The sequence below is a fragment of the Chelonoidis abingdonii genome, chromosome 2 (genome assembly GCF_003597395.2).
Source record: "Chelonoidis abingdonii isolate Lonesome George chromosome 2, CheloAbing_2.0, whole genome shotgun sequence".
NCBI lineage: Eukaryota > Metazoa > Chordata > Testudines > Testudinidae > Chelonoidis > Chelonoidis abingdonii.
Genome location: NC_133770.1, coordinates 62,609,314 through 62,622,924, shown reverse-complemented (window position 1 = coordinate 62,622,924; position 13,611 = coordinate 62,609,314). Strand labels below are relative to the sequence as shown.

At 41.2% G+C, this 13,611-nt stretch overlaps 1 protein-coding gene across 1 annotated transcript in view; it reads right to left on the bottom strand.

Moving 5' to 3' along the window:
• The window catches only part of LOC116826633 (ATP-binding cassette sub-family B member 5-like), a 150,110-nt gene that overhangs the window by 2,966 nt on the left and 133,533 nt on the right, over positions 1-13,611 (bottom strand). The window contains 5 exon segments of the mRNA XM_075062395.1: positions 2,101-2,247; positions 2,719-2,925; positions 4,442-4,639; positions 5,972-6,128; positions 13,207-13,347. Of these exon segments, the coding sequence (XP_074918496.1) occupies positions 2,101-2,247; positions 2,719-2,925; positions 4,442-4,639; positions 5,972-6,128; positions 13,207-13,347 (850 nt within the window).

Sequence of the window (13,611 nt, the reverse complement as noted above, 5' to 3'; positions counted from 1 at the left end):
CTAGGAATTAAGTTTAGAGGGGTACATGCAGGTCCCCACTTTCTGGATGCTAAAGTTCAAAGTGGGAATAATACCTTTACAGGGCCTTAAAAACCTCTACAGATGGAGATTCCACCACCTCCCTAGGTAACCCATTCCACCCTCCTGGTGAAATAGTGTTTCCTGATATCCAGCCTAGACCTCCCCGACTCCAACCTGAGACCATTGCTTCTTGTTCTGTCATCTGCCACCACTGAGAACAGCCGAGCTCCATCCTCTTTGGACACCCCGCCCCCTTGAGGTAGCTGAAGACTGCTATCAAATCCCCACTCACTCTTCTCTTCTCCCGACTAAATAATCCCAGTTCCCTCAGCCTCTTCTCGTAAGTCATGTGCCCCAGCCCCCTAATCATTTTTGCTGCCCTCTGCTGGACTCTCTCCAAGTTGAACACATCCCTTCTGTAATAGGGGGTCCAAAACTGGACGCAGTACTACAGGTGTGGCCTCACCAGTGCCAAATAGAGGGGAATAATCGCTTCCTTCGATCTACTGGCAATGCTCCTGCTAATACAGCCTAGTATGCCGTTGGCCTTCTTGGCAACGAGGGCACACTGCTGACTCATATTCAGCTTATTGTCCACTATAATCCTGAGGTCTTTTTCTGCAGAACTTCTGTTTAGCCAATTGGTCCCCAGTCTGTCATGGTGCATGGGATTCTTTCTTCCTAAGTGCAGAACTCTGCACTTGTCCTTGTTGAACCTTAACAGATTTCTTTTGGCCCAATCTTCCAATTTTTCTAGGTCACTGTGGACCCTATCCCTACCTTCTAGTGTATTTACCTCTCCCGACAGCTTAGTGTCATCTGTGAACTTGCTGAGGATGCAATTAATCCCATCATCCAGATCATTAATAAAGATGTTGAACTAAAGCGGCCCCATGACTGACCCCTGGGGCACTCCGCTTGATACCGGCTGCCAACTAGACATCGAGCCGTTGATCATCACCCGTTGAGCCCAACAATCTAGTCAGCTTTTTATCCATTTTATAGTCCATTCATCCAACCCATACTTTTTTAACTTGCTGGCAAGAATACTGTGGGAGACCATATCAAAAGCTTTGCTAAAGTCAAGATATGTCACATTCACTACTTTCCCCATATCCACAGAGCCAGTCATATCATTGATCACTACTTTTAAGTTCATTTAGAGAACTACTGTTCATCTCAGTTCAAATAAGCGAAATAATGAAAGTTCAACTGGTTACTGATTCAGAATGTACCGTCTTATTTGTACATATCACATATATTCTGCTATAACACTTATTCGAATATATGTGATATCAGCAGGCAGCAGGTATGTCCAGCTAAATTACGGAAGAGCATGATGTGACCTTAAGCAGTGAAATGCTGTATTAAGTGGTAGTGAGCAGGCTTCGGCAAGGTCTACAGTAGTCTTAAAACATTCCTGAGCAAGTAATCTCATTACTTCATAAAATAATCTTAGGCACTGCACTGCCTGTACAAACACAGCTGCAATTCTCTTCCTTCAAGGAAGATACTAGAGTGGGGGTGTGGGGAAGGGGAAGAGTGGAGACAAATGTGAAATGATCTGAATTAGCAAGATGGAGAGCACTGCATGACTGCAGCAGCCAGGTTAGAAGTTAGCCAAAGGTGGGAGCACAAAATAGCAATAAAGCAGAGTCTGATAGTGGGGAAAAAAAAATGTAGCGTAGCTAAACTCAAGTGTTCAAAAACCAGAAGACAAATGATCCCCCCCGCCGCCACTAGGAGATTATTTCCAAAATAAAACACACACAGAACTTGCTTCTAGTGCTTGCACCCCTTCACGTGCAGTTCAGCATCACAGCAACTAACACTGTTATGAAAAGAAAAGGAAAATACCCTAGAGGGGATGATGGATGCTGTGATCCCTACTTAGCCATCAGAAAGCTGGCCAAGTCTGATACTGCATGACCCACCCCACTCCAAGCTTCAAACTAAACGCTCCATGAAAACAAATGGGATATTTGTCCTTTCCTTAGTACTATTGTTGGTTTCCATATGACTGCCTCCAGTCCATCGATACACATTCTTGTACACTATTATTAAATATAGGCAAGTTACCTTTTCACTCTCATTATCAAGAGCAGAAGTGGCCTCATCTAACAACAAAATTTTTGGTTGCCGGAGAAGAGCCCTTGCAATAGCTATTCGTTGTTTCTGGCCACCCGAGAGCTGTGTTCCTTTATCTCCAACCCGGGTGTTGTATTTCTGTTATAAAAACGTACAGTTGATGAAGGAAGAGGTTAATTGTTTACATTACATTGCAACTGTAGGTGGAATTAAAAATAAATCTACAGGTTTCCTTTCACCCACCGCCCCTCCTCTAAATTTTGTGACGCAGAAGGAGTAGAAAATCTATTCTGGAGTATTAGTGGATTTCCCATTGTGGCTCAGACCATGGTGTGAGGTTGAGAGCAATGCAGAGACATAACCTCCCTTGTTACTGGTCTTGAGCACTTGCTGTGCCTCAGCTATTGACTTTACTGGTGATGGGGACAATCCCAGGGAATAGTATATCTCACTTAAAAAACCAAAGTAGTATTTGAACATTAAATCAAGCATTCCTATTTCAATAATGTTGAAAACCACATATGGATAATAGTGCTGTAATATCAAAATCATCAGACCTTCCAGTACCTTGATATTTGATATATTCTAAGACTTGAGTCACTTGATTACCTCAGGAAGTTCTTCTATAAAAGAATGAATATTTGCTGCTTTTGCTACTTCTTGTATCTCATCCAATGGTACATTCCGACTGTTATCCCCATAGGCAATATTCTCAGCTATGCTGCAGTCAAAAAGCACTGGCTCTTGGGAGACTATTCCTATTTGAGAGCGTAGCCACTGGATATTCAAATGTTTTGCATTGATGCCATCAAAGAGCTGCCAACAGCAACGAATATCAAGATTGGGTGTCTGGTATTTCAATCAGACTCTATTTACAAACATTACAATTCTGATCATTATCATAGCAAGAACTCTCAAGGAACTATCAAGAGTTAATAGCAATGAATATTGAACCCCTCTGGAAACCCCTCCAGACACAGCAATAGGGAGAAGACTTCACAGCACCAGCAACCTCCTGATGTCAGCTGACTCGTTCAGTATCGAGCTCCTATATCTTGATTTTAATAAGTGTGTTGATTATGTCATTGGTTTTTACAGCGTTGGTTCTGATGAGAGCTGAGCAAAAACTGAAATTTCCATCTTGTGGGAAATTCCAATACTTTGTTTGTTTTCATCCCAAAATCAGAATGAAAAGTCAAAATATCATTTTTTTTCCATGAAATGAAAAGCTCTGAAAAATTTTCATTTGAAAGTGTTACAATGTTTTGTTTTGACTTAGTTTGACATTAACCTGCATCGTCCTAATGTGCAGCAGTGCCACATGGGAGTTGTAGCTTTGTGCCTCATGTCCCCTTTGGGCCAGCTCCCTGGCTATATTGTATCTCTCATGGAGCACCACGTGGCTGGGTTAGAGAGGAGACCGTGGGAGTTTGCTCAAATCCATTGGGAACAGGTTAAAGCTAAACTACAATAAGCCAATCTTAAAATGAAATAAGAGTCAATGCAGGTGGTTGCATCAGCTTAACTATATCGATTAAAAAACTAATTTATGTTAAACTGCTGCAGATTTCTGGTGTAGGCAAGTTTTAAGGATAAACATAGCACAAATTAACTGTAAAGGTTGATTACTCCAACTAAATGCAAGTGGACTGGAGTTGTGTAATGAATTTGAGAGCCATGTGTTTTCCACCTATGTATTTCCAAAAGGGTGGAGTCACAAAGTTTGGGGATCTTGCCAATATATCAGGCCTGGATCAGCTGATTTGTACTGCCCATCTCTTCAGTGGAGTAGCACTATAAGAAACATTTTTTTCTGATGCTGGTTCATTAGCAACTCAAAAGAAGATTCTTCTTGGTCAATAGCCAGTCATTCTCCATGAGATTAAATTTACAGTTTCCAAAGTAACATTTCCTTTAGGTCAGTGATAAAATGACACAGTATTTCCAATGACTAAAAACTGTGAGATGTTATTTTTTTTAATTTACAGTTGATGTTTGTGGTCCTAGGTCTGGAAAAGAGATGTTATGTGGGATACTGACAGTGAAAAAGCCCAGTGGAAGACACAATAAACCAACATTTCTAATCTGCTTACTCACTCCAGCTATAATTGGTACAATATGGCAGAATTTGATCTAATGACCACAAAACCTGCATGACATGCTGTGCTCAGTAGTCAGAATCAATATAAGATCAGGCATCCCGGCTGGCCTCAGTTCACTGCAGCTTGGTCACTGGGGCTTTTAAAATAGCAGTAAAGCTTAAGTAGGAACATGTGGTTAGAAAAACGACAATAAAATCACCAGTGCAGATATTATCAAAATTTAATCTTACCACTTGCCCTGTGAGAGGGTCATAGAATCTCTGTAAAAGCTGAACAGAAGTGCTTTTCCCACATCCACTGCTGCCAACAAATGCCACCGTTTGTCCTCTTTCAATCTGAAGAGACAAGCCTTGCAGGATGGGAACATCTGGGCGAGATGAATAAGTGAAAGATACTTCACGGAACTCTAAACCTCCTCTGAATGCAGCCTGTGAGAAGAGATGGGCAATGCTTTCATGTCACATGTGTTTTAAAACTTAAACAGAAGACTTCTTTAAACATTTGCCTTAAAAACACATAAGTCAAGTGAAATATTTATTACAGACATATTTCAGAAATGTCCTGGATACTCAGATGCCCTGTTCTATTATTTTCACCAAAAGATTTCTAAACTGTCCTGACAATGCCGGTGTGGGTGTGATGATGACTAATTGTTCTGAATAACACTTATTAACAGTTCTTCAAATTTTATTCTACTATAATCAATCTTTAATTTTAGGTCTTAGACTCCATGCTTACATTTCCAGGAAAAGAAGCTGCTCAGTCTTAGCATGGAAGACAATGGTAACAGCTGATTCTGTCTTGGTATATGGTAATGTGCTATGTTCTTTCAGAACTTAGCTGGTTTTAAATTGCTTAACGCAACACAGACATATGCCCACCCCCAAAGGGTTCTGTAAGACTTGTGATTTAAAACATATGGCTCATTCACAGTCTGATTCTGTCACTGTCTGCAGAGGGTGCTCCCACTGAAGTTGTACCAAAGCAGAGTAATACCCATCCATCTTCAAACACAAAATTTATTTAATCTAATGTCACCTGTTCTATGGGCACCTCCAGAACAAAAGACTGAGGAAGAGGCTCAGTGTCTGATGACCAACCGACCTTGACTAGGTCATTCTTGTTCTGATTCTTGTCTTTTTAGATTGTGACCTTTGTGTGTGTCAAGGATTTCATCTTTACTATCACAGTAGCAACCAGACGCCACCATTAGGATCAGGGGTCCTGTTATACTGGACATTGTACAAACATAAGATAAAAGCCAGTCCCTGTCCCCAAAAATTTACAGCATAGGGCCCTGCTACTGCAACTTGCTCAGCACAGGAGGCCAACTTCCCATTGTGGGTGGCTGCAGTGTATGGGTCTGCCTGTGTAGAACATGTTGCAGAATCAGAGCCTAAATCCAGGACATGACTGGATAGGTGGGTGTAGACCACAAAAGAGGATGATGAAGAAGAAAACGAGGGTGACAGTATTAGGAGCACAAGGTTTCATATACAGTGTACAACTTAGCAGGGATATAATCATTCACTAACAGGTCACTTATTATTAAGTGTTAGTACATTTTGAGCATAGCTGTAATATAAACAACAACAGCATTGAGATGAATGGATAAAAGGCTTGTCACTCCACGATAGGCCAAAATACCCACCCTTCCAGCCTCTCTTTTTTGTTTATTCTAAGCAGAAGTTTCAATGAGGTGAGATAATTGCTAGCAACAAGGACACCTGGAGTACATTTAGAACTGAAGTTGCACTCACTGGTTTTTCTCCTTCTTGGCTGTAGCTATCAATGGCTGGTGTCCTTTCAAACAGAGCAAACAAGTGTGCAGCCCCTGATTTGGCTTTGGCATATTCAGGTGCAAAGGTTAACGTCTCGCCAAGTGCCATAGCGCCATACGCAATTGCAGAAAAAACTCTATAGGAAGGAAAACACAGTAACTTCTGGTTAGATGCCAGCTTCATTCTGCGAGGCAAAAGCAACAGAAGCGCTAGTGTCTCAAAGGTCATGACATGTAGCAGACATTTAAGTAGTAAAGGAAATCAGTGCAAGACACCTCTTTCCCCTCTAATAACCAGCATAAGAAAACAACCATTGCAGGTTGTATTTTCAAGTGCAAGGATGACATTGGGCTTTGCCTTGTGACCCAGAAGCCCACCCTATCCCCTGCACCCCTGCATAGAACAGCAGCCGCAGTAGCTCTGTAGGGATTCAGGATGGACAGGGATAATCCATGAAGGTCCTAGGAATTCTTTAGTTCCCCCCAGATCTCTCACTAGGGAGCAACAGTGTCAGAGGCACCACTGGAACTGAAGGCAGGAAGACCAAGAGGGAAGGACCTTGCTAGGGCTCAGGAACTCTTCACTCAAGTGCTTCTCACCCTGCTGGAGAGCAACAGTGGCAAAACCAGAACTCTAGAGGCTTATGAGTTCTCTGATTGTCCTTTTGTCATGCATGCATGTAATGCATGACTGGAGGTACTAAGACCAAGGTCTTTGAGGAAAGAGAAATTGAAATAGGAAGTTCTGTAAGCCTAGATAGCTACAGGCTCTTTAGGAGCTGAGAATTCTGGTAAAAAATGGGAGTTGACAGATTCTTAACGTAATAATGAATTAATAAAACCGTACAGGAATGGCTGCATATTCTTAGTTGACATTGTATCATAACTACTTAAATTTGTAAAAAAATACAGCAAAACAAGAACACCCACTGTGAGACTAACACAGCTAGGATTTGCTCTATGAGGGAGAAGGGAGGACTGGATCCTGGAGGGTGCAGGGAAAGTTATGTATAAAGGGATAGTTTGGTTAGGAATTTACTGGAATTAAATAATAATATGTATGGGATTATAGAGCAGGATTGGGTCAATATTAAAATTTAGACTATGTCCAATGGCTGGATGAGACTCTTTCCCCTTTTTCTCAGCTAGAGATGGAATAGAGAAATCCCCTTTAAAAATAGTGTACTTGTATGTGTCAGACCCAAGAATCTGGCCCATATTATTAAATTATCAGATTGTTAGCACAACTAAACTGAATACTCCTGTGATTTTATTGTTGCAAATTTCTTGCCTGCCTTCCTTATTCTTCTGCCTCCACTGTTTACAGCTCTCACTTGTGTCCTCTGATAGTTAGATTTTTAAGTTCATCAGGACAGGAATCACGTATCATTTACCTGTGAAGTATCTAGTGCAATTTTGGGTGCTATCAAATAAATAACTGCATAACATTTCAGAAATGCATTAACCTTTTAGATTCCCTTCCAAAATAAATACATAATAAATAAAAATTAAAGCCCCGTATCAGCAAAAATAATGTTTAATGTATCCACATGAACAGCACTGATGCTTAAACTGATTTTGCCACAGGCATTTGCAAGACACTATAATCTGTATACAACATATAGTAGATATATGTTTCAAGAATTTTTGCATATATTATGTATGAGCAGGTTTAAGCACTGATTTTAAGGCCAGTTATCCATACCTCCTGTTTTACATTATAAAGAGCAGAGGTTATAATCATTTAATAATAAATCTACTCTGAATGAAAGACTAAAGAGACTAAAAATCATGTTTTAAGCAGATATATGAAGAGCTTGATCTATTGATCTTGTAAATTGTGTTCTAGATCACAATCTTCATTTTATAATGTTAATTATCAGCTAGAAGCTAAGTATATAAGATGAGCATATGCGTTCAGAAAGTCAGGCCCTATTAATGTATTTCATGTTGGGCACCAAAACATTTTTTAAAATGTCAGGCCTAAAGCACTCTGGAAACATAAGGCCCATTAATAGTTTCAACAACAACAAAAACGAGGTATTTTAAAACATGTGGACCATTCATCTTGTATTTCTCTTGTGTTCACTCAAACCTGAGCCATTATTTTCCACAAACAGAATCTTAATTTAATAGCAAAGATTACGTGTAATCCTAACAAGACCTTTATTGTTCCTGACCTATAATTTCAAATACCTTGTTCAGCCATCATTTCCGTGACGTGGGGCTCTGATTTTCTTATAAGTTAAAGAAGAGAACTGCACAATACATCTTATATAAAGCTGGCGAACACAGTATTCCTTCATAAGGATTATCACACTCAGTTTAGGTCAGGTTACAGTTAGGCAAGAGGGTGTGCATATAATACAAAGAAAGACAGAGGGGAACAGGGCAGTCTCCCAGTACCTGCATGGTGTCTGACTGGGTACCAATACTTTATCTCTTTCTAAAGAGCTTATCTGCACAGTCTGGCTCTTATCAGCATATATGTGCTCCACACAATCTTTCCTGTACGTGCTACTTCAAGTGTCAAACTGGTAAATAATAGTATGGAAGAGGACCTGCTGGATGAGTCATGTACAGTCCCTGAGGGACTAGCTTCTCTGGCTGACTAGAAGACGACAATTCCACAGCAACTTTTGAGGTTTCCAATTCTTTTGTTCTGCATTAGAATAAAAATAAAACCTTTTCCTGAAGGAGGGCTATGTCACTCTATAACTGGGGATCTAGATCACTGCTGTGTGAGACCCACATTTAAGTTCCTGCTCTGCCTGATTCAGAGCAGAGCTCTTCATCCCAGATCACTTCAACTTGATCTCTCACAGCTTAGGTGAATGGCCTAAGCAACAGGTTATTCTTTCTCCACCCTTCTCTCTGAGCCCCACAAGCCTTCCAGATGAAAGTTTTATAGCTATAAAGACCTTTTGACAAAACACATATTGCAGTGAAAATATTCCACTGACTTCAAGTAGAGAGCAATGCTACAAAAAATTAATCGTCCCTGAATGTTTGTAAAATAAAAATAAAAATCAGTGAAATAATTTTTCTATAAAAAAAACAAAACTATAAGCTCCTCTTCCAGAGGAATTGCTCGATTTACTTTATCATCAACCATCCTGCTGGAAGCTGGCAATGAATGTGTCTACACAGAATGATGAAATCAGGAGTGCATCATGCCCGCTGTGCTACCATGGAAGTCAGGTAAGAGCAGTTTTAAAAGTGCAGCCTGGCTTTGTAGGTGCCCTGTCATACCAAGTCTATCAAAGCAATGTTCTGAATCAGCATATTGCTTTGATTTCACCACCTCTCCAGCAAACAGTGCCCTGTTCTGGGGATATGCTAGCTGGCAATGCTTCTTGACCAGAAGGAATAGCTGCTTTGTAGTGTTGGCACACTTCACTGGGCAAATTTTAGCTGCCAGAAAACCTACACCTCCCAGCTTCCTGAGAGTTAATCTGATCCAATATTGTGAAAGCCCTTGCTGACGGAATATCACCAATTAGCATGCTGTATTGGCAGCTTGTTCCTGCTATTATGACTCTGGTTTCTCACTGTCTACTACAAAACACAGCAGGCATTGCCAGGAAAATAGCCACTTTTCTAAAGCACAGTGTGGTGTCAGAATGACGATCATTTTCAGCATAAAACCATCTTGCCCCTCTCCTGCAACTGTGTCAGGATGCACCATCCAGAAAGCCCTCAGTTTTCTATATGCTATTATGCCTACTGAAACCCAACAGGACAACACATGGCTAGTGCTTGGAACAGGCGGTTAATAAAAGGGGCTGTGTTTTGCTTTAACTTCAATTAAAGCCACATGTTTTTGAAATATGAGCTCCATGACATGCCAGCTGACATGTCCATGCTCATGCTCATCTACTCCACTGTCCTATCTAAAACAGTGGCCAGAAGCAAAGGCTTTAGAGGAAGGTGCAAACCCAACCCATAAAGAATAATGTTCTCTAAAGTGAACCTCCTCTCTGAAATTAAGTCCCTCTGGAGTTCCTCACATTCTTTTCCAGTGTGTGTCATCTGCTCACTCCTTCGCCATATTATGGTACTTATTAATGCCTAGTATTAAACCTCATGGCATCCCACTGGTAAAATTCTTTGTAGGTTAAAACCTGATCATTTATTCTTACTCTTAGTATTCTGTCTCTGAACCAGTTTCTAATCCATGACACAACTTTACCTCTGACCTCCAGGCTACTTCATTTTTTTTAACAGCCTCTTGTGAGGGGCATTGTCAAAAGGTTATTGAAAGCCTTTACAGAATATTCCCCCTCTTGGACCCTTCAGCATTTCTCAACTGTGTAAAGGTCTCACCGGGATAAAAGACATCTCTACCATTAATGGGATTTTAAAACTTCATGATGCTTCTTCCTTATCACAATTCTCCTTTTCATCATAATCAGGTGTTTCTCTGTCAGCACAACATTGTGGCAAACAGCCTCTCTTTTCTCTGACAAATTTGAGGACAAGATTTTCACAGATTTCTCGCTCACTTGCTGAGCCTTCTGGTGATGGGACTGATTTGAAATACAACTCTCAATACTATCATGGTAGACAGCTATCTTCTGGACATATTGGGTCAGTGTCACTAATGACTCCTGCAGTTACTGTAAAGATATGATTATTTTTAATTATCTGAGTAATCCACCTACTAATGTGTTATTGGAGTGTTTATTAAGTTTTGTTGATGTACCAACAGATTACAGAAAACCTTTGCAGCCTAAAATGTGACCTGGCTTCATTTAATCAAAATAAATCATAATATTTGTAAAGGAAAGTTTTTAAAGTAGATTAAAGGGGGAGATACATTTGGATATATAATAAAATGCTGGGGCAAAACCCAAGCAGATTCCAATGGGATCATAAAATGTCTAGAACTCTGCTTTGATGTGAGTGATACCAATTCAGATAATTCCATTACTAAAGAAAATATTAGCAATTGTCACACAGATGCTGTGGTTTATATGGTGGTTTATACTTATAAGTATTGGAGACACTGTAGTTTCCCAGCATCCACATCAGGCCTTGTGTCTGCCAAGAAATTTAAAATTTATATTTAAAAAGTTCACATTGGGGGGGAGGGGGAGAAGTGGATGATAGATACAGATACTCCATTTTATGTCTGAAAGCCTCTATGTTTTTGGCAAATTTATAATGAGGCCTTCAGCTAAAGAACATTTGGACACTTTTGCTCTAAGGTTATGAGTGCTTTCCCTATGCATCATCACCATTTTGAGTTGGTGGGCGTGAGGAAGGTAACAAAAGAAGCAAGCTTTCGCTTTCTCAGTTCTTCTTGCAAGTTATGCGAATAACCAGGCTAGCTAGCACCAGCATGTGCCTTAATTAGCTGGCATCATTTTCAGATATAAAGAAAAGCAGTGCAAGAGCTGTTGGGCCAGATTCTGATTTCAACACACTACCAACTGCAAGAACAGTACTCCTGATTTACACCAGTGTCAGCAACAAGAGACCCAGCCCCTATATTCATTAATTTTAATGGTTCAGTAATAGATCTTTGGCTCTCTAGTGAGAGGAACCCTCTCTTTCCAGGCACCTGTGTGCTGTACTCTGGCCATCAACAGAACTCGCTTCTCTGTCTCTTGAGTAGCCATATTCCTCTACCACCACATCTCTGTCATGAACAGCCATGCTCAATACTTAACCATGTTCATTAATGTAATTTCTCTGTCTGCCTCTCCCCCTTCTGGGTGGCTGTTTTACATTCTTGATCATCTGCCATGCAGCTCTGTCTGACCTCTGTTGCCAATAACTCCCCAAACATTATTAACGTATATGATTAGGCACAGAAAGAATAAATAAGATGTGCTGCCAGACTGTGACACCAGATCTAGGCAGGCTCCAAAGATATGTCATCAGCTGAATGACTTTGCTCCAAAAATGGAATACGCCTAAGACTTTTTTCCCAGTAAAAACTATCCCCACATTTTCCTGCCCCATACTACAAAATCTGACAGGGTAACTGGAGAGAAGGAAAATCTGTTCTGCAGCACTGAGTGCCTGCCTAATGCAGGGATAAATACTGCCATAAACTCAGAAGCTGTTTTCAAGTGGTTTTAATTGTAAAATAATTTCTTTTTAACCCCCTCCCCAATTTTAATCTTAAAATCCAAAACCTCACATCCAGGTGCAATATAGTGAAGTCCTTAAGCACGTGATTTGGTTGCTGTATCAAGGCTCCAATGCACAGCCTGAATACTGTGCATTGCCATAGGTGCTGGATCTAAAGTGCTGGTGGTGCAGCTGCACCCCCTGGCTTGAAGCTGTTCCCATTATATACAAGTTTATCGTTTGGTTCAATGGCTCTCAGCACTTCCATGTACAAATTGTTCCAGCACCCCTGTGCACTGGGTACATATGAATGTAGGAATTCCCTTCAGCCTTGATGCTGAAGTTTGATGGGGTCTCTGTGACCTTTAAAGGGTCCTTTTGTTGATGGCAGGGGGTAAGCTCCAATCATTCCCTGACCCAGGGCTGCTCTGCCCCCAGGTACACTGGTGCATAGTGAAGTGAGCTCTGTGCTGTCAGAACACAGCCCCCAAACACTACCTCTCTCACCCCTTGTTATGCAGCTGAGCTCTCCTGGTCGTCTGTACCTGGAGCAGGATTTGACCCAATGGACTTGTTTATATTCCATAACATCAGAATTTGGATATACTTTGGGTCAATGACAGAACCTTAATTTAATAGCACATTTTTCCTTCCCCAAGCAAAACTCTATATATTCGAATAATCAGAAACAGGCAGCAAACAATACTGCAGTAAATGATAACTTCCTAGGGCCTCCATCCTGCAGAGGTCCATGTGGACAGATCCCTGTGCACAGCATAGTTGACTTCCATGGCACTCTCTGCAGGCAAACCCAGTGCCCAAGTTTGTTTATGCAAACAGTGGAAAAATTGAAATCAATTTTACATGATGAATTTACTCAAATTAACAAAGCTTGTCACAAAAACTCTCTAATTCTTGGAACAGACATTGGTACTAAAATGCTCCACTAGGGGCTGTCATTGTATTTCAATAACAAATACAGAAAATAAACTCGTCTCCTTCTAGTCTGACAATAATTTATCTCTGTGAAAGTATTGTGAGATGAGGGGTGTGGGTGTTGGGGGATTTCCTCAGGGATCTAAGGGGAGGTGTAAAATGGCACACATTGAATATTTGTTCATTTATGAGACTCACGTGAAAACACCCTCTGGGGTCATTCTTCCAACTGTAATTAAGTATGCCCCAAATCGAAAGCTTGCCGCATAGGTGAAATACATAAAAGCCTGGCTGAATGCGTAACAGGAACCGTAGATCTGAGCTTTCTTCTGAGCATTCCTGCAACATACAGTATTTACAGAAAACATGAACCAACTGCAAAAATATGAGGGATATTCTGCTTGTTCAGAGAGAAACTGGGCTTATGTATGCTGTGGCTAGTACACAGGACCGGCACTAGGGTTTCTGGCGCCCTAGGCACCGGAACATTTCGCCCCCCCGTGCGCGGGTCTCGAGGCTCCCTGACCCCGGAGGGGGGGGGCGCGCCCTGGGCTGCCGGGTCACGGCGGCGGCTCTCTGACCCTGGGGGGGGGCGCCCTGGGC